This window comes from Eschrichtius robustus, chromosome 12, assembly GCF_028021215.1.
Source record: "Eschrichtius robustus isolate mEscRob2 chromosome 12, mEscRob2.pri, whole genome shotgun sequence".
Lineage (NCBI taxonomy): Eukaryota > Metazoa > Chordata > Mammalia > Artiodactyla > Eschrichtiidae > Eschrichtius > Eschrichtius robustus.
The window spans coordinates 57,722,491-57,744,346 of NC_090835.1; the positions used below are offsets into that span (position 1 = coordinate 57,722,491).

Consider the following 21,856-nt stretch of genomic DNA (forward strand, 5'->3'; position numbering starts at 1 on the left):
CACCCTCTCCAGCATTTATTGTTTGCAGATTTTCTGATGATGGCCAATCTGACCGGTGTGAGGTGATACCTCAATGTAGTTTTGATTTGCATTTCTCTAATGATTAGTGATATTGAACATACTTTCATGTGTTTGTTGGCAACCTGTATCTCTTCTTTGGAGAAATGTCTATTTAGGTCTTCTGCCCATTTTTGGATTGGGTTGTTTGTTTTTTTTTGTTATTGAGCTGCATGAGCTGCTTGTAAATCTTGGAGATTAATCCTTTGTCAGTTGCTTCATTTGCAAATATTTTCTCCCATTCTGAGGGTTGTCTTTTGGTCTTGTTTATGGTTTCCTTGGCTGTGCAAAAGCTTTTAAGTTTCATTAGGTCCCATTTGTTTATTTGTGTTTTTATTTCCATTTCTCTAGGAGCTGGGTCAAAAAGGATCTTGCTGTGATTTATGTCATAGAGTGTTCTGCCTATGTTTTTCTCTAAGAGTTTGATAGTGTCTGGCCTTACATTTAGGTCTTTAATCAATTTTGAGTTTATTTTTGTGTATGGTGTTAGGGAGTGTTCTAATTTCTTACTTTTACATGTACCTGTACAGTTTTCCCAGCACCACTTACTGAAGAGGCTGTCTTTTCTCCACTGTATATGCTTGCCTCCTTTATCAAATGTAAGGTGGCCATACGTGCGTGGGTTTATCTCTGGGCTTTCTATCCTGTTCCATTGATCTATATTTCTGTTTTGCAGAGAAAGCTTTCGACAAAATTCAACACCCATTTATGATAAAAGCCCTGCAGAAAGTAGGCATAGAGGGAAATTTCCTCAACATAATAAAGGCCATATATGACAAACCGACAGCCAACATCGTCCCCAATGGTGAAAAACTGAAACCATTTCCACTAAGATCAGGAACAAGACAAGGTTGCCCACTCTCACAACTATTATTCAACATAGTTTTGGAAGTTTTAGCCACAGCAAACAGAGAAGAAAAAGAAATAAAAGAAATCCAAATCAGAAAAGAAGAAGTAAAGCTGTCACTGTTTGCACATGACATGATACTATACATAGAGAATCCTAAAGATGCTACCAGAAAACTACTAGAGCTAATCAATGAATTTGGGAAAGTAGCAGGATACAAAATTAATGCACAGAAATCTCTAGCATTCCTATACACTAATGATGAAAAATCTGAAAGTGAAATTAAGAAAACACTCCCGTTTACCATTGCAACAAAAAGAATAAAATATCTAGGAATACACCTACCTAAGGAGACAAAAGACCTGTATGCAGAAAATTATAAGACACTGATGAAAGAAATTAAAGATGATACAAATAGATGGAGAGATATACCATGTTCTTGGATTGGAAGAATCAACATTGTGAAAATGACTCTACTACCCAAAGCAATCTACAGATTCAATGCAATCCCTATCAAACTACCACTGGCATTTTTCACAGAACTAGAACAAAAAAATTCACAATTTGTATGGAAACACAAAAGACCCCGAATAGCCAAAGCAATCTTGAGAACGAAAAATGGAGCTGGAGGAATCAGGCTCCCTGACTTCAGACTATACTACAAAGCTACAGTAATCAAGACAGTATAGTACTGGCACAAAAACAGAAATATAGATCAATGGTGCAATTTTAAAAGGGATTTGTTGTTTAACTTTCTTCTTCTGATATTTCATTGTTAGTGAAAAGAAATGCAACCAATTTCTGTATGTTAATCTTGTATTCTGCTACCTTGCTGAATTCATTGATCAGTTCTAGTAATTTTTGTGTGGAATCTTTAGGGTTTTCTATATGTGTATATGCATCATATCATCTGCATATAATGACAATTTCACTTCTTCCCTTCCAATTTGGATACCTTTAATTTCCTTGTCTTGTCTGACTGCTGTGGCTCAGAAATTTTATACTATGTTGAATAGAAGTCATGAGAGTGGGTATCCTTGTCTTGTTCCTTGAATTTAGTGGGAAGGCTTTCAACTTTTCACCACTGAGTATTATGCTGGTTGTATTTTTGTCATAAATAGGTTTTATTATTCTGAATTATACTCTATACCCACTTTGGTTAGAGTATTTTTCATGAAAGGATGTTGAATTTTATCAGATGCTTTTACAGCATCTATTGAAATGATCATGTGGTTTTTGTCTTTTCTTTTGTTGATAATGGTGTATCACATTGATTGATTTACATATGTGGAACCATCCTTGTGACCCTGGGATGAATCCAGCTTGATCATCGTATGTGAAAAAGGAGTTTTATGTGTTGTTGGATTTGGTTTACTAATATTTTGTTGAGGACTTTTGCATCTATATCCATCAAAGATATTGGCCTATAATTTTATTTTTTGGTAGTGTTTTTGTCTGGTTTTAGTATCAGGGTTATGGTGGCTTCATAGAATGACTGCGTGAGTGTTCCCTTCTTTTCAGTCTTTTGGAAGATTCTGAGAAGGATTGGTATATATTCTTCTTTGTATGTTTATAGAATTCCCCAGTGGAGCCATGTGGTCCTGGACTTTTGTTTGCAGGGAGGTTTTGTTTTGTTTTTTTAAATTATTATTACAGATTCTATTTCACTTCTAGTGATTGGTCTGTTCAATTATCTATTTCCTTTTGATTCAGTTTTGGCAGGCTCTATGTGTCTAGAACGTGTCCATTTCTTCTAGGTTGTCCAATTTGTTAACATATAATTGTTCATAGTATTCTCTTTTATTTTTTATGTTTTTGGGTATTTCTGTGGTATTGGTTGTTATTTCTCTTCCTTGATTTTCTTATTTTCTTTCTTTGGGTCCTCTATCTTTCCTTCTTGGTGAGTTCCTCACTTTGTTAATGTGGTGTTTCACAGTGATTGATTTGTGTATTTGAACCATTCTTGCATCCCTGAGATAAATCCCACTTGATGAAGATGTATGATCCTTTTAATGTATTGTTAAATACGGTTTGCTAATATTTTCTTGAGAATTTTGCATTTATGTTCATCAGTGATATTGGTCAGTAGTCTTTTTTATTATATCTTTGTCTGGCTTTGGTATAGTGTGATATTGGCCTTTTAGAATGTGTTCAGAAGTGTTCCTTTCTCTGAAACTTTTTGGAATAGTTTGTGAAGGATAGGTGCTAACTCTTTTCTAAATGTTTGGTAGAATTTACCTGTGAAGCACCTGGTCCTGGACTTTAGTTTGTTGGATTTTTTTATTACTATTTTAATTTAATTACTGGTAATTTGTCTGTTCATGTTTTCTATTTTTTCCTGGTTCAGTCTTGGGAGATTCTACATTTCTTGGAATTTGTCCATTACTTCTTGGTTGTCCATTTTATTGGCATACAATCATTTATAGAACTCTCTCATGATTCTTTGTATTTCTGTGGTGTTTGTAACCTTTCATTTTTCATTTCTGATTTTATTAATATGAACCCTCTGTCTTTTTCTAATTTTTTTCATAGTGAATCTGGCTAAAGGTTTATCAATTTTGTTTATCTTTTCAAGACAATTGCTCTTAGATTCACGGATCTTTTTTATTGTTTTGTCTTGGGTTTTTTTTAATCTCTATTTCATTTATTTCTCCTCTGATCTTTATGTTTTCTTTCCTTCTGCTAACTTTTGGTTTCCTTCATTCTTCTTTTTCAAATTCCGTTAGGTGTAAGGTTAAGTTGGGTTTTTTGTTTTTTTTTTGGGGGGGTGTTGTTTGTTAGGTTTTGGTTTTGGGTGGTTTTTTTTTTTTTAATTTTTTCTTGTTTCCTAAGGTAGGCTTGTATTGCTATAAACTTCAATCTTTGAACTGCTTTTGCTGCATCCCATAGATTTTGGACTGTTGTGTTTCATTTTCATTTGTCTACAAGTATTTTTTTATTTCCTCTTTGATTTCTTCAGTAATCCATTTGTTATTTAGTAGCATATTGTTTAGCCTTCATGTGTTTGTGTATTTTGCAGTTTTTTTCTTGTACTTGTTTCTAGTCTCATAACATTATGGTCAGAAAATACGCTTGATATGATTTCATTTTTCTTAAATTTACTGAGACTTATTTTGTTGCCTAACATGTGATCTATCCTGGAGAATGTTCCATGTATGCTTGAAAGGAATGTGTATGCTTCTGCTTTTGGATGGAGTGTTTTATGTATATCTATTAAGTCTATTTGGTCTAGTGTGTCATTTAAGACCAGTGTTTCCTTATTGATTTTCTGTCTGGATGATCTCTCCATTGATGTAAGTGGATTGTTAAAGTCCTTTGCTATTATTGTGCTACTGTCAATTTCTCTAATTATGTTTGTTAATATTTGCTTTATGTATTTAGGTATTTATGTTGGGTGCTTATATATTTAAAATTGTTATATCTTCTTCTTGGCCCTCGATCATTGTAAAATTCTTCTGTCTTTTTACAGCCTTTGTTTTAAATTCTAATTTTTCTGATAAATTATTGCTACTCCAGCTTTCTTTTCATTTCCATTTGCATGGAATACCTTTTCCATCCCCTCACTTTCAGTCTGTGTGTGTCTTTAGATTTGAACTGAGTGTCTTGTAGGCAGCATATATGTGGATCTTGCTTTTTTTATCCATTCATCCACTCTGTGTCTTTTGATTAGAGCATTTGGTCCATGTACATTTAAAGTAATTATTGATAGGTATGTACTTATTGCCATTTTGTTAATTCTCTTGTGGTTGTTGTTGTAGTTATTTTTGTGTTCTTTCTTCTTTTGTTCTCTTCACCTGTGGCTTGAGGACTATCTTTAGTGTTATGTTGGGATTCTTTTCTCTTTTTTGTGTGTGTCTATCATATATTTTTGTTTTGTTATTACCATGAGGTTTATATACAGCTATATGCACATATATATACACACAGATATACATTTTTTTAATTTTAAGTTGCTGATCTCAATTTAAATTGCATTTTAACAATCCTGCAATCTAAGTTCCATGTTTTTGACATCATATTTTACATCTTTTTTGTTTTGTGTACCCCTTAATTACTTATTGCTGGCCAAATGCTTTTATTGCTTTTGTCTTTTAACCTTCCTACTATCTTTGTACATGTATATTTACCTTTACCAGTGAGCCTTTTCCTTTTGTAATTTTTCTGTTTTTAGTTGTGGCCCTTTTCACTTGGAGAAGTCCCTTTATCATTTCTTTTTTTTTTTAAAACATCTTTATTGAAGTATAATTGCTTTACAATGGTGTGTTAGTTTCTGCTTTATAACAAAGTGAATCAGTTATACATATACATATGTTCCCATATCTCTTCCCTCTTGCATCTCCCTCCCTCCCACCCTCCCCATCCCACCCCTCTAGGTGGTCACAAAGCACCGAGCTGCTCTCCCTGTGCTATGTGGCTGCTTCCCACTAGCTATCTATTTTACATTTGGTAGTGTATATATGTCCATGACACTCTCTCACTCTGTCACATCTCACCCTTCCCCCTCCCCATATCCTCAAGTCCATTCTCCAGTAGGTCTGTGTCTTTATTCCCGTCTTGCCACTAGGTTCTTCATGGCCTTTTTTTTTTCCTTAGATTCCATATATATGTGTTAGCATACTGTATTTGTTTTTCTTTTTCTGACTTACTTCACTCTGTATGACACACTCTAACTCCATCCACCTCATTACAAATACCTCCATTTCATTTCTTTTTTTTTTTTTTATTTTTTTAAAAACATCTTTATTGAAGTATAATTGCCTTACAATGGTGTGTTAGCTTCTGCTTTATAACAAAGTGAATCAGTTATACATATACAATATGTTCCCATTTCTCTTCCCTCTTGCATCTCCCTCCCTCCCACCCTCCCCATCCCACCCCTCTAGGTGGTCAAAAAGCACCGAGCTGATCTCCCTGTGCTATGCGGCTGCTTCCCACTAGTTATCTATTTTACATTTGGTAGTGTATATATGTCCATGACACTCTCTTACCCTGTCACATCTCACCCCACCCCCTCCCCATATCCTCAAGTCCATTCTCTAGTAGGTCTGTGTCTTTATTCCCGTCTTGCCACTAGGTTCCTCATGGCCTTTTTTTTTTTTTTTTCCCTTAGATTCCGTATATATGTGTTAGCATACTGTATTTGTTTTTCTCTTTCTGACTTACTTCACTCTGTATGACAGACTCTAACTCCATCCACCTCATTACAAATACCTCCATTTCATTTCTTTTTATGGCTGAGTAATATTCCATTGTATATATGTGCCACATCTTCTTTATCCATTCATCCGATGATGGACATTTAGGTTGCTTCCATGTCCTGGCTATTGTAAATAGAGCTGCAATGAACATTTTGGTACATGACTCTTTTTGACCTATGGTTTTCTCAGGGTATATGCCCAGTATTGGGATTGCTGGGTCGTATGGTAGTTCTATTTGTAGTTTTTTAAGGAACCTCCATACTGTTCTCCATAGTGGCTGTATCAATTAACATTCCCACCAACAGTGCAAGAGTGTTCCCTTTCCTCCACACCCTCTCCAGCATTTATTGTTTCGAGATTTTTTGATGATGGCCATTCTGACCGGTGTGAGATGATATCTCATTGCAGTTTTGATTTGCATTTCTCTAATGATTAAGGATGTTGAGCATTCTTTCATGTGTCTGTTGGCAATCTGTATATCTTCTTTGGAGAAATGTCTATTTAGGTCTTCTGCCCATTTTTGGATTGGGTTGTTGGTTTTTTTGTTATTGAGCTGCATGAGCTGCTTGTAAATCTTGGAGATTAATCCTTTGTCAGTTGCTTCATTTGCAAATATTTTCTCCCATTCTGAGGGTTGTCTTTTGGTCTTGTTTATGGTTTCCTTTGCTGTGCAAAAGCTTTTAAGTTTCATTAGGTCCCATTTGTTTATTTGCGTTCTTATTTCCATTTCTCTGGGAGCTGGGTCAAAAAGAATCTTGCTGTGATGTATGTCATAGAGTGTTCTGCCTATGTTTTCCTCTAAGAGTTTGATAGTGTCTTGGCCTTACACTTAGGTCTTTAATCCATTTTGAGTTTATTTTTGTGCATGGTGTCAGGGAGTGTTCTAATTTCATACTTTTAGATGTATCTGTCCAATTTTCCCAGCACCACTTATTGAAGAGGCTGTCTTTTCTCCACTGTATATGCTTGCCTCCTTTATCAAAGATAAGGTGACCATACGTGCGTGGGTTTATCTCTGGGCTTTCTATCCTGTTCCATGGATCTATATTTCTGTTTTTGTGCCAGTACCAAACTGTCTTGATTACTGTAGCTTTGTAATATAGTCTGAAGTCAGGGAACCTGATTCCCCCAGCTCCATTTTTCGTTCTCAAGATTGCTTTGGCTATTCGGGGTCTTTTGTGTTTCATTACAAATTGTGACATTTTTTGTTCTAGTTCTGTGAAAAATGCCAGTGGTAGTTTGATAGGGATTGCATTGAATCTGTAGATTGCTTTGGGTAGTAGAGTCATTTTCACAATGTTGATTCTTCCAATCCAGGAACATGGTATATCTCTCCATCTATTTGTATCATCTTTAATTTCTTTCATCAGTGTCTTATAATTTTCTGCATACAGGTCTTTTGTCTCCTTAGGTAGGTTTATTCCTAGATATTTTATTCTTTTTGTTGCAATGGTAAACGGGAGTGTTTTCTTAATTTCACTTTCAGATTTTTCATCATTAGTGTATAGAAATGCAAGAGATTTCTGTGCATTAATTTTGTATCCTGCTACTTTCCCAAATTCATTGATTAGCTCTAGGAGTTTCCTGGTAGCATCTTTAGGATTCTCTATGTATAGTATCATGTCATGTGCAAACAGTGACAGCTTTACTTCTTCTTTTCTGATTTGGATTCCTTTTATTTCTTTTTCTTCTCTGATTGCTGTGGCTAACACTTCCAAAACTATGTTGAATAATAGTGGTGAGAGTGGGCAACCTTGTCTTGTTCCTGATCTTAGTGGAAATGGTTTCAGTTTTTCACCATTGAGGACAATGTTGGCTGTGGGTTTGTCATATATGGCCTTTATTATGTTGAGGAAAGTTCCCTCTATGCCTACTTTCTGCAGGGCTTTTATCATAAATGGGTGTTGAATTTTGTCGAAAGTTTTCTCTGCATGGATTGAGATGATCATATGGTTTTTCTCCTTCAATTTGTTAATATGGTGTATCACATTGATTGATTTGCGTATATTGAAGAATCCTTGCTTTCCTGGGATAAACCCCACTTGATCATGGTGTATGATCCTTTTAATGTGCTGTTGGATTCTGTTTGCTAGTATTTTGTTGAGGATTTTTGCATCTATGTTCATTAGTGATATTGGCCTGTAGTTTTCTTTCTTTGTGACATCTTTGTCTGGTTTTGGTATCAGGGTGATGGTGGCCTCGTAGAATGAGTTGGGGAGTGTTCCTCCCTCTGCAATATTTTGGAAGAGTTTGAGAAGGATAGGTGTTAGCTCTTCTCTAAATGTTTCATAGAATTCACCTGTGAAGCCATCTGGTCCTGGCCTTTTGTTTGTTGGAAGGTTTTTAATCACAGTTTCCATTTCAGTGCTTGTGATTGGTCTGTTCATATTTTCTATTTCTTCCTCGTTCAGTCTCGGCAGGTTGTTCATTTCTAAGAATTTGTGCATTTCTTCCAGGTTGTCCATTTTATTGGCATAGAGTTGCTTGTAGTAATCTCTCATGATTGTTTGTGTTTCTGCAATGTCAGTGGTTACTTCTCCTTTTTCATTTCTAATTCTATTGATTTGAGTCTTCTCCCTTTTTCTCTTGATGAGTCTCGCTAAAGGTTTATCAATTTTGTTTATCTTCTCAAAGAACCAGCTTTTAGTTTCATTGATTTTTGCTATTGTTTCCTTTATTTCTTTTTCATTTATTTCTGACCTGATCTTTATGGTTTCTTTCCTTCTGCTAGCTTTGAGGTTTTTTGGTTCTTCTTTCTCTAATTGCTTTAGGTGCAAAGTTAGGTTGTTTATTCGAGATGTTTCCTGTTTCTTGAGGTAGGCTTGTATTGCTATAAACTTCCCTCTTAGCACTGCTTTTGCTGCATCCCATAGGTGTTGGGTCGTCGTGTCTCCATTGTCATTTGTTTCTAGGTATTTTTTGATTTCCCCTTTGATTTCCTCAGTGATCACTCCGTTATTAAGTAGTGTATTGTGTAGCCTCCATGTGTTTGTATTTTTTACACATCTTTTCCTGTAATTGATATCTAGTCTCATAGCGTTGTGGTCGGAAAAGATACTTGATACGATTTCAATTTTCTTAAATTTACCAAGGCTTGATTTGTGACCCAAGATATGATCTATCTTGGAGAATATTCCATGAGCACTTGAGAAAAATGTGTATTCTGTTGTTTTGGGGTGGAATTTCCTATAAATATCAATTAAGTCCATCTTGTTTAATGTATCATTTAAAGCTTGTGTTTCCTTATTTATTTTCATTTTGGATGATCTGTCCATTGGTGAAAGTGGGGTGTTAAAGTCCCCTACTATGATTGTGTTGCTGTCGATTTCCCCTTTCATGGCTGTTAGTATTTGCCTTATGTACTGAGGTGCACCTATGTTGGGTGCATAAATATTTACAATTGTTATACCTTCTTCTTGAATCGATCCCTTGATCATTATATAGTGTCCTTCTTTGTCTCTTGTAATAGTCTTTATTTTAAAGTCTATTTTGTCTGATATGAGAATTGCTACTCCAGCTTTCTTTTGATTTCCATTTGCAGGGAATATCTTTGTCCATCCCCTCACTTTCAGTCTGTATGTGTCTCTAGGTCTGAAGTGGGTCTCTTGTAGACAGCATATATATGGGTCTTGTTTTCGTATCCATTCAGCCAGTCTGTGTCTTTTGATGGGAGCATTTAATCCATTTACATTCAAGGTAATTATCGATATGTATGTTCCTATTCCCATTTTCTTAAATGTTTTGGGTTTGTTATTGTAGGTGTTTTCCTTCTCTTGTGTTTCTTACCTAGAGAAGTTCCTTTATCATTTGTTGTAAAGCTGGTTTGGTGGTGCTGAACTCTCTCAGCTTTTGCTTGTCTGTAAAGGTTTTAATTTCTCCATCACATCTGAATGAGATCCTTGCTGGGTAGAGTAATCTTGGTTGTAGGTTTTTCTCCTTCATCACTTTAAGTATATCCTGCCACTCCCTTCTGGCTTGCAGAGTTTCTGCTGAAAGTTCAGATGTTAACCTTATGGGGATTCCCTTGTGTGTTATTTGTTGTTTTTCCCTTGCTGCTTTTAATATGTTTTCTTTATATTTAATTTTTGACAGTTTGATTAATATGTGTCTTGGCGTGTTTCTCCTTGAATTTATCCTGTATGGGACTCTCTGTGCTTCCAGGACTTGATTAACTATTTCCTTTCCCATATTAGGGAAGTTTTCAACTATAATCTCTTGAAATATTTTCTCAGTCCCTTTCTTTTTCTCTTCTTCTTCTGGGACCCCTATAATTCGAATGTTGGTGCGTTTAATGTTGTCCCAGAGGTCTCTGAGACTGTCCTCAGTTCTTTTCATTCTTTTTTCTTTATCCTGCTCTGCAGTAGTTATTTCCAGCATTTTATCTTCCAGGTCACTTATCCGTTCTTCTGCCTCAGTTATTCTGCTATTGATCCCATCTAGAGTATTTTTAATTTCATTTATTGTGTTTTTCATCGTTGCTTGGTTCCTCTTTAGTTCTTCTAGGTCCTTGCTAAATGTTTCTTGCATTTTGTCTATTCTATTTCCAAGATTTTGGATCATCCTTACTATCATTATTCTGAATTCTTTTTCAGGTAGACTACCTATTTCTTCTTCATTTGTTAGTTCTTGTGTGTTTTGACCCTGCTCCTTCATCTGCTGTGTGTTTTTCTGTCTTCTCATTTTGCTTATCTTACTGTGTTTCGGGTCTCCTTTTCACAGGCTGCAGGTTCATAGTTCCCATTGTTTTTGGTATCTGTCCCCAGTGGCTATGGTTGGTTCAGTGGGTTGTGTAGGCCTCCTGGTGGTGGGAACTAGTGCCTGAGTTCTGGTGGATGAATCTGGATCTTGTATTTCTGGTGGGCACGTCCACGTCCGGTGGTGTATTTTGGGGTGTCTGTGGCCTTGTTTTGATTTTAGGCAACCTCTCTGGTAATGGATGGGGCTGTGTTCCTGTCTTGCTAGTTGTTTGGCATAGGGTGTCCAGCACTGTAGCTTGCTGGTCGTTGAGTGAAGCTGGGTCTTGATGTTGAGATGGAGATCTCTGAGAGATTTTCGCCGTTTGGTATTACGTGGAGCTGGGAGGTCTCTTGTGGACCAGTGTCCTGAAGTTGGCTCTCCCACCTCAGAGGCACGGCCCTGATGCCTGGCTGGAGCACCAAGAGCCTTTCATCCACACAGCTCAGAGTAAAAGGGAGAAAAAATAGAAAGAAAGAAAGAAAGAGGCTATAATATAGTGAAGTATAATAAAGCTATTATAAAGCAAAGGTATACAGACAAAATCTCACCTAGAAGCATATACATATACACTCACAAAAAAAAGAAAAGGGGAAAAATTAATATATCCTGCTCCCAAAGTCCACCTCCTGAATTTAGGGTGATTCGTTGTCTATTCAGGTATTCAACAGATGCAGGCACATCAGGTTGTTTGTGGAGTTTTAATCTGCTTCTTCTGAGGCTGCTGGGAGAGATTTCCCTTTCTCTTCTTTGTTTGCACAGCTCCCGGGGTTCAGCTTTGGGTTTGGACCCACCTCTACGTGTACGTCACCTGAGGGCATCTGTTCCCCACCCAGACAGAACGGGGTAAAAGGAGCAGCTGCTTCGGGGGCTCTGGCTCACTCAGGCTGGGGGGAGGGAGGGGTACGGATGCGGGGCGAGCGTGCAGTGGCAGAGGCCGGCGTGACGTTGCACCAGCCTGAGGCGCGCCGTGCGTTTTCCCAGGAAAGTTTTCCCTGGATCATGGGACTCTGGCAGTGGTGGGCTGCACCGGCTCCCGGGAGGGGCGGTGTGGAGAGTGACCTGTGCTCGCACACAGGCTTTTTGATGGCGGCAGCAGCCGCCTTAGCGTCTCACGCCCGTCTCTGGGGCCCGCGCTGATGGCCGCGGCTCGCGCCCGTCTCTGGAGTTCGTTTAGGTGGCGCTCTGAATCCCCTCTCCTTGCGTGCCGCGAAACAAAGAGGCAAGAAAAAATCTCTTGCCTCTTAGGCAGCTGCAGACTTTTTCCCGGTCTCCCTCCCAGCGAGCTGTGGTGCACTCACCCCTTCATGCTGTGTTCACGCCGCCAACCCCAGTCCTCTCCCTGCGATCCGACCGAAGCCCGAGCCTCAGCTCCCAGCCCCGCCCGCCCCGGCGGGGGAGCAGACAAGTCTCTCAGGCTGGTGAGTGCTGCTCGGCCGAGCCTCTGTGCGGGATTCTCTCTGCTTTGCCCTCCGCACCCCTGTGGCTGCGCTCTCCTCCGTGGCTCCGAAGCTTCCCCCCTCTGCCACCCGCAGTCTCTGCCCGTGAAGGGGCTTTCTAGTGCGTGGAAACCTTTCCTCCTTCACGGCTCCCTCCCACTGGTGCAGGTGCCGTCCCTATTCTTTTGTCTCTGTTATTTCTTTTTTCTTTTGCCCTACCCCAGTTCGTGGGGAGTTTCTTGCCTTTTGGGAGGTCTGACGTTTTCTGCCAGCGTTCAGTGGGTGTTCTGTAGGAGCAGTTCCACGTGTAGATGTATTTCTACTGTATCTGTGGGAAGGAAGGTGATCTCCACGTCTTACTCTTCCACCATCTTCTCTCCTCCCAGACCCTTTTATTCTATCATTTCTTGTAAAGCTGGTTTGGTGGTGCTGAACTCTTTGAGCTTTTGCTTGTCTGTAAAACTCTTCAGCTCCATCAAATCTGAATGAGAGCCTTGCCAAGTAGAATATCTTGGTTGTAAGTTTTACTCTTTCATTATTTTAACTATATCATGCCACTCCCTTCTGGCCTGCAGTTTCTGCTGAAAAGTCAGCTGATAGTCTTATGAGAGTTCCATTGTATGTAACTTCTTGCTTTTTTTTTTTTGCTGCTTTTAAAATTCTTTCTTTATCTCTAATTTTTGCCATTTTAATTACAATTGTCTTGTTGTGGTCCTCTTTGGGGTGATCCTGTTTGGGACTCTCTGTGCTTCCTGAACCTGGATACCTATTTCCTTTCCCAGGTTCAGGGAGTTCTTCAAATATGTTCTCTGCCCCTTTCTCTCTCTTCTTCTTCTGGTACCCCTATACCCTGTAATGTGAATGTTAGCATGTTTGACGTTGTCTCAGATGTCTCTTAACCTATCCTCATTCCTTTTTTTTTCTTTTTTCTCTCCAGCTTCAGTGATTTCCACTACTCTGTCTTCCAGCTCACTGATCTGTTCCTCTACATCATCCAATCTACTGTTGATTCCTTTTAGTGTTTTTTTCATGTCAGTTATTGTATTCTTCATCTCTGTTTGGTTCTTCTTTATATTTTCTAACTCTTTGTTAAAACTTCTGCTTCTCACTCTGTTCGTTCAATCTTTTCCTCACTTCTTTGATCATCTTTACCATCAATCATTACCTTGAACTCTTTATTGGGTAGATTGCCTCTCTCTACTTCACTTAGTTCTTCTTCTGGGGTTTTATCATGTTTCTTCTTTGGGAACATGTTCCTCTGTCACCTCATTTTGTCTAGTTTTCTGTTTTTATTTCTATGTATTTGGTAGGTTTCTTAAATTTCCTGACTTTAGAGAAGTAGCCTTTTGTAGGAAACATCCTATGCATCCCGGCAGCACACTCCCCTCTGTCAGCAGAGCTATGTGCTCTAGGGTTGCCCCCTATGTGGGCTGCATGGGTCTTCTTTTGTGGCAGGCTGAGTACTGTGAGTGCTCTGGTAGGTGTGTCTGGCCCCCGGTCTAGTTGGTTGCCTGTCAGCTGCTGGTTGTTGGGGCTTGGTCATGACACAACTGACTGCTGAGCCGCTGGGGGTGACATGGCTAGTGATGGCCCATTGGTGGTGGAGCTGTGGGTCCTGGGGTGGGTGTTGTGGAGCCTGTGTTCCCGTGTCTAGTGTTGGCCTGCTTTGGGGCTGATTCCTGACACAGCTGGCTGTGGGTTCTGAGGTTTCCCAAAGCTGTTGCTGGCCCACTGGTGAGTGGGACTGGATTCCAGGGTAGCTGGCTTAGGGGCCCAAGATTTCTCAGAACTGGTTTTGGTCTATTGGTGGGCAGGGCCCAGGCCCAGGAGGTCCTAGGGCTGATGTAGGCTTGCTGATGGGTTGGCTGGATCCTGACAAGGCAGGCTGTAAGGTTTCAGTGGTTGTGGTACTGGTATCTGCCCACTAGTTTGTGGGACCAGATCACAGTGTAGCTGTCTGGAAGACCTGAGGGTCCCTGGTCTAGTGCTTGTGCATTGGTGTATGGGGCTGGTTTCTGGGCCCTCTGGTGGACAGGGCCTTGTTCCATGGCAGCTGTGGGCTCAGGGGGTCTTATGGAAACTGGCCTGCTGATGAGTGGAGCTATGTCTTCTCCTGACTATCTGCTTGATCTGAGGCTTCCCAACACTGGCTTCTACAGGCTGGTGTGCAGGGGTGGCGCCAGTCCTGGTGCTGATAAGCTGGAGGGAGGACTCCAAAGTGGCACTTGCAACAACAGTGTCCACATGGTAGAACGAGCTCCCCAAAGTGGCCACCGTCAATGTCCATGTCCCCAGGGGAGCTCCACGTGCCTCCTTCTCCTCTGGAAGACTCTCCAAGATCAGCAGGTTGGTCTGACCCAGGCTCCTTTCAAGTAATTTCTTCTTCCCTAGGTGCTGGAGTGTGTGAACTTTTGTGTGTGTCATATAACAGTGGAGTCTCTGTGTCCTCCAGTCTTCTGGCTCTCCTGAAAGTAAGCCCAGCTGGCCTTCAAAAACAAATGTTCTGGGGGCTCATCTTCCTGGTGCAGGACCCCCAGGCTAGGGAACCTGATGTGGGGCTCAGACCCATTGCTCTTTGGTGAGAACCTCTGCAATTGTAATTGTCTTCCCGTTTGAGGGTCACCCACCAGAGGTATGGGTCTTGACTTACCGTGTCCCTGCCCCTCCTACCTGTCTCGTTGTGGTTCCTTCTTTATATCTTTAGTTGTAGAAGATATTTTCTGTTAGATTCCAGTCTTTTTCTTCAATAGTTGCTCTGTAAATACTTGTTGTTTTGGTGTGTCCATAGGAGAAGGTGAGCTTAAGGTCTTTCTACTCCTCCATCTTGGCCACCTACCTCCAGAATTATTCTACATTTCTATTCCTTAGTGCTACATTTTCTTTCATCAGATTGCACAGACTTTTGTTACTCAGCATCTTGCCACATCCATTCTTTTTTGTCCAGTGGTAGCTTGCAGACCCACTTTTTGTAGTCATGGACTGAATGAATTCTATAGCATATGTATAGGTGGAACTAATGATGCCACTTCAGCACAAATATTTGTAATAATATTTTAGTCATTTTAATATATATTCTAATGAGCTTTAAGTCCTGCAGAAGAAAGGAAAGAAGTGGGTATTACAAACTGAATTTCTCTTTCAGGAATCCTTTGAGAAGGCAAGCTTGAGTAGAAGCAGCAATGGAGCAGGAAGCCTGAAAAGTGAGCTTTCAGAAAACACAGACCTGCCGCCTGAGGGCTACCATGCCCCCTGTGATAAGGACGAAGACCGAGCCTGTGCTGGAATCTTGTCAGATGATAACTTCAACTTGGAAAATATTGAGAAAGGTATTTCTAGTGAAAGGGTTACAACATGAATGAACTCTTGACTCCTTTCTGTTTCAAGGTTCATTTGCTCTTTATTTTTTTTTTATTAATGTGCAGATATATATTCAGAGTTCGACGATGAATTGGACACTTTGGATAACTCCAGCAGCTCCAGTTCAAACCCTTTGAAGGAATCTACATTCAGTAAGCTTTCTTTTAACCAGTTTGTGGGATTCCAGCAGGTAGAGGTCTGGGAATCATACTTGGGAGTCAAGTAGATGTCATCACACTTACATAAATGAGTAGTTTGTTTCCCAGGTGTAATGCTAATTAGGACAGGTGTGTCTGTCACTCTTACAGAGCTCAAAGGCCAACGGACACTGTGGTTTTCCATTGCCTCCTGTCAAATGAACAGTTTCATTATTTCTTCCAGCAAATGCAGGTTCTAACTGGGGAGTGGAGATAACTTATTTGGAGACAGACTAAATAACCGCAGGAGTAATGGAAGTGACCTTTCATGAGTCTGTTGAGTAGAGGTTAGAAACCTGGAGAAGAAATTAGTCTTGGTGTAGACTAAGTTTTGTACAATTTTATTTACATTAATATAAAGGGATATATTTTCCTTAAAGCACTAAAGTAAAATAAATGTTTTAATTGTTTAGAATTATGAAAAAATGCTATGTAAATTCAGTAAATATGTTCATCTTTACTCTTAATTTGAAACAGTAAAAAAAAAAAAATCAGACTGGGGTATGAGAAAGTAAAGATATATTTAGATAAAATTTAAAGAATCTACCTCACAGAAAGATAGGATTCAATTCCCTGAACAAATCTGAAATTGAAATAAAAGATCAGTTAAAATAGAAAATGGAGAGAAAAGAATAACTCTTTTAAAAGAGTAAGTTGATGGACTATTAAGTAAGATAGGTAGAAATACTCTGAAATAAATTAAGTCTAAATAATACCCTCTCATCAATGACTATACTGTGAAAATTTCATAAAAAAATGGTTTAAAGTAGTGTCCCTAAGGATGAGAGTAGAACTCTAAGGATTTTGCTTCATTCTTTGTCCCTTTCCAAAATTAATTGGTCCATCAAAATGGAGAATAGATGTTCCAGATTTTCTGGGGCAATCCCAAATTCCAACACTCTGTTCTGTTTTCCCTATAAATTCCTGCCTGCTAAATAAAATGTCTTGATTTGCGATTGGGAAAACATGAATATTATGCAGTAAAAATGTTTGTGCATTTAAACATATGTAGGAAATTCTAGAAGCAATTAATTACTAACTGTTTGAGATGAATTTTGAGATGATGGGATATTATGTATCCCCAGTAACAAGGGTGGGGAGGGTCAGTGGGGAAGTGATAAAGGAAAGTTGGACCCTTACACTTGCATGTGGTTACTTCTAGCTCTCTTGGTAAGGGATTTAGGATGATTATGACACAGATATTTTATGAACTTTTTAGCTACTAACAATGGAGTTTCTTTGTTTAGCACCTTTTCTTTGAGAAAAGACCCTTAAACAAACCTGTCAAGTAAATAATAATATGCAATGTTATATTTTGCTGATGCTATAATAAACGAAGACAGTCTTTACAGTAGGTACAATTGGTTAGATATTTTTTAAACAAACAAATGAGTGAATAAATAAAAGATTTGCCACAGGAAAATGTGAAGTTATTTTTATTTTCTTGTTTCAGTCACTTTAAAGAGAAGTTTTAGTGCTTCAGGAGGAGAAAGACAATCCCAAACAAGGTATGTAGACATTGAGCTCCTAGAAATATTTTTAGACTCTGAAGAGCTGAGCTTTTGGTGGCTAAATTGATGCCTGATATCAGAAGTTATGTGGGCATGTGGTACCAGAGGCTATTGGAGCCCACCCTCCCAGAACTGATTGTACTTTACCAAGGAGTGTACTGGGAAGAGCACTAAGCTTGGGCCTGGGTTTTATTCTGGCTTTGTGATCCTCAGCCACTCAGTTAGTCTCTCTGAGCCCAAGGGTGGCCCAGGGAGGTAGGGCTTCATGAGATCATCTGGAGCTGTGGCTCCTTATATCTTGTTTTTCTACACCCCTGGGGTATAGGTCTTATGCTCATTGCAAATGTGGCAAATGTGGATCACATCACACCCACATCCAGCCAGCAGGAAGTGGGATGGGAAGTAGAGACATGCCCTTCATTTTACGGATGTGACCCAGACGTTGTGTTCTTCCCTTCTGCTCACAGATCAGTGGCCACATCTAGCTGCAAGGGAGAATGAATATGTTTGGAGGACTCTGTTTTAAAAGAAGGAATTGTTATTTTGGAATGACTAGCAGTTTCTGCAATAGTTGTCTCTTGGGCTAAGAACTAAAATGAAACTCTTTGATTTGGCCTTTTGCAAGTCCCTGGCAACCTTCATAAGAGCTGTTCAATGGCCTTGGGTGAGGCTGGTGGTGGGAAGCCTGATCGTGGTGGTTTTAGAAGTTACAGAGGCAGAGATGGAGAGCAATTGAAGAAAGGAGTGGGCTGACAGTGAGCTGGTGGGGAATGTTTGGTGGAAAAGGGCCTTCTAGGATCAGGATGTCTGTGGGGTGAGTGGACTGAGGAGAAGCAGCTGATGGAGAGGAGAGATTGAAGATGGTTCCCAGTCTCAGAGCAGCTTGGAGCTAGAGAGCAGGCCTGAAGGGATAGCCATCGACTGTGTCTGAAGAAAGAGAGGCAAAGATAAAATTAAGCTAGAGAGGCAGAGAAGAGGGATATTAGGGAATATTATACTTGGTGGTTTTGATTTTGGACACACACAGCAGTGAGCGGTAGCTTGCAAGTGAGCAGCGGCTGGAAGTGAGACCTTAGTTCCCTGACCGGGAATCGAACCCTGGTCACCTGGGTGGGAACCAGGAATCTTAACCGCTAGACCACAGGGACAGCAGCTAGAGTCTAAATCCCCAGTCCTTGTCTGCCTTGTAAGGAGGAATCTGACAAGGAGACAGTAGGTATAGAAGAAAGTAAAGTGTTTACTAGAAAAGCAGAGTACATGCGGAAAGACACACTGGTGAACTCATCAAGAGAGTTGCAAAAGTCCCGCCTTTGGGAAGTTTAAATCCTTTATAAGGGGGCAGTCTTCTGGGCCTTTGTCTTCTTGCCAATCGACTTGCTTTGACCCCATGGCTAATTTGTCTCAGGACCCTCCCCTCCGTATGCACACACACCTCAGTCAAGATGGATTTCATCGCAAGGGTGTCTGGGAGGGAAAATAGCAAGACATTATGGTCTGGCCTCCCCTGCCTTTTTGACCCCATGGAGCCTTCCTGCATACGTGCAGTGTTTTCCTTGCTCCAAGGATGGGAAATGTGTGACTTCTTGATCTTCTAACAGGGTTTAACCCCTCTCTGTTCCTGCCATAAAAGTGTCCAATGTCTAGTATTTACCCTATTCCTGTTGTTGTTTCTTATATTGAAGTGTAGATCTCAAAATATAGACAGGAGGCTGGTCATAAATATGTAGCCCAGAGCCCATTTGTCTCTTGCCTCAGGAAATGTAAACAGGAGGCTGGTAGTGAATGTCTGGCCTGGAGCCCATCTTTTTTTGCTCCAGGAAGTGTGAATAGGAGGCCGGTTGTAAATGTCTAGCCTGGAGCCCATCTACCTCCTGACTCAGTTTCTGTTTATTAGATAATGTTCCAGCTAACTGCTGAGAAGACGGTCTAGTCTGAGGAGTGTGATCAACTGGGAAGAGCCAGCATTGAGATGGCAGGGGACTGAGCAGCGACAGGCAGAGGGCTGCCAACAGCTCTGGGTCTACGGCAGCAGTGCAGGCCAGGCCATGTGTAAGTGGGTGTGCTTTACCAGTCAGGCTTTGAGGATGCAGGAAAAAACCTGACTCAGGCTGACTTATGCCACAGGGGGGTTCATTAGAAGGCTTTCAAGGACTCACATAATTAGGGAACTTGTAGAATCAACCTACGAAGGGATAGGAGCCAGGTCAGCCCCTGAAGTCTGTGGAGGAGGCACTCCCGGAAGACTTGTCAAGGCTCTAATGCGGGCCTGAATGAGCTCCCAGCTTGTTTGCTTTGTTTCTGCGTCGCCTCTCTTAGGATCCAGTGTCCTGCAACAGAGTTGGGTTGGCCTGGCTTGGATCAGGCCCTATTCCCTGCTGTGGAGAGGTCTGAGCCCCTTCACTGACAGCCTCTTCGGGTCCCTTGGGGGCCTTGCCACAGGGAGCAGGTGTGGATGCCAAGCAGTCCAAATGGGACCACAATCACTGCTTGGTTTGAGGGTGCCAGGAAGAGCATAACGGAAATGAATTTCAGAATGAAGAACCTGCCTAGTGAAATCTTGAGGGCTTCAGTTAGGTGGCAAAGGAAGGCTCACACAGAAAATCTTTTTTTTGTTTTGTTTAGTCAAATACACAACATCACTGATAACTTTATCTTTTCCAAGTGAGGTTCAGGAAGGGTTAGTGTGGAGCCTTTTTACTTCCTAAATCTTTTCTGGTGTCACTAGAAACAAAACCCAAGGAAACCTATCAGACTGCATAATACACCAGAAGGATCATTATATCCTGAGGGACCTCTCCCACTTCCCATTTCTGGGTGCCCACCCCAACCCAGCAGCTCTGCTTCTACTTGCTGTGGACAAGGAAGCCACACACAGCAGCCTGGAACATGGGAGCTCTTGCCTTCTCAGCCCAGGAAGTGAGGGGACAGGTGTGGGAGATGTGAGCCTGGCCATGGAGCTGGGGGTCTGAGTGACACCATGGAGTGGGTATGTCCTCCTCAACTCTGGCACCAGAGCTTCTCTACCTTAACCACATCATGAGTTCAGTAGACTTTTGTGAGCTGGTCTGGAAATCTGTCCACTGCCTGCATGGGGAAATGTTCCATGTGTTCTTCTCAAATAATTAACAAGTGCTCTTTGGAATCTAACTACTCCCTTTTAAGGTTTGCGATTATTTATATTTTTAAGAAAATCATCAAAAGGTTTTTCCTCTATGATTGGATGCTTTACTCAGTGATACAAAGTTGCATAAATATATAGAAGAGATGCAAAACAATTATTTTAGTACAAAAATAAATTATGACATATGGGTGAACTCCCTAATTAAGAGAATTTTATATTAAGATGGAAATTTTCAATCAGGTGAATTTAGGAATCTTAACATTGCCAAATAAATCTAGTCCTTTTTTCTAAAAGGATTCATGGAAAATTGTCTTGTTTGCAAGAGTTCAGCTCTTTAAAAACAAAGGAAACATATGTATTAGAGCTTGAAATGCTTTTTAAAACCTAGTCATTATCTAAACATTTTTAGCAAATTGGGTAAACTAGAATCATCAGAAAAAGGAAGTTCAATCTGAATCTCATTGAAAGAGAGATAGTACAGAGTGGGCTTTAACTTGGGGTTAACGACCAAGTTAAACAGGCAGAAAATGGAAGATGGTCCAGACGTTGAGGTTGATGAATCAGCAGGAGCAGGCATAAGTAAACAGGTGAATAAGGTCTGAGCTAAAATAACATGTGCAAAGCTGTGCCATGTGTGGGACAGTGTGACATGCCATCAGGGAACACATGTTGGTTTAAGGCAAGCTCTCTTCTCTCAAGGAACTTATGATGGAGGGGGGACAAAGGCAGACTTGAGAAGAAAATAAATGACAAAAAGCCTGTGATTCATACCAAATAAGAGGAGAGAAAAGTAATAACTTTTTGACTTCCTTCCAGGTATTCCCCAGAGCATCAACGAATTAAAAGGAGACAATTCTAAAATATATTTATAATTTCTTCAAAAGGCATTGAATAAGGCTAAAGTTATTTGCAATCTAATTTGTTTAGAATTATCCTGGGTTTCTTGGTTTAGTAATATTAACTGTAAACCCCTCCTGCAAAATATTTAAAAGCTAAATGAAAAGTTAGAATCTAAAAGAAGATAGCAGAGCTACAAAATATAATAAAAATCAATTGAAAATCAAGCCTGCAGGTATTTTTGGCTATTTTGTGCCACATATTAAATGGTAGAAGAGTTACATTGAGACCTGATTAGCTCTCCCAAGAGCTCCTTATTGGCTCCTAAAACAATGGAGTTGGTCCCAAAAAGAAAAAGCCACAGAGAGGTGCTTACTTGATCTGAGCATGGTGTCCAGAGTTTAGAATTCAGACATGGTCCTGGCTACATGGTACACAGAGAAAGCTTAAGCATAAACTCGCAACTTTGGTCATCTCAGATATCAGGAGCTAGATTTAAGCCAATTGCCTGCTAAAGATCCAAGGTACCTCCCTAGTAACTTGAGGTAGACTTTCTTG

At 40.2% G+C, this 21,856-nt stretch overlaps 1 protein-coding gene across 11 annotated transcripts in view; it reads left to right on the top strand.

Annotated features, from left to right (window-relative positions):
• The window catches only part of NEK10 (NIMA related kinase 10), a 311,176-nt gene that overhangs the window by 202,570 nt on the left and 86,750 nt on the right, over positions 1 to 21,856 (top strand). For all 11 annotated transcript variants that reach the window (XM_068557350.1, XM_068557356.1, XM_068557354.1 and 8 more), the window contains 3 exons: positions 15,418 to 15,601; positions 15,698 to 15,784; positions 17,283 to 17,337. In XM_068557350.1, coding sequence (XP_068413451.1) covers positions 15,418 to 15,601; positions 15,698 to 15,784; positions 17,283 to 17,337 — 326 coding nt within the window. The remainder of the gene's footprint in view (positions 1 to 15,417; positions 15,602 to 15,697; positions 15,785 to 17,282; positions 17,338 to 21,856) is intronic.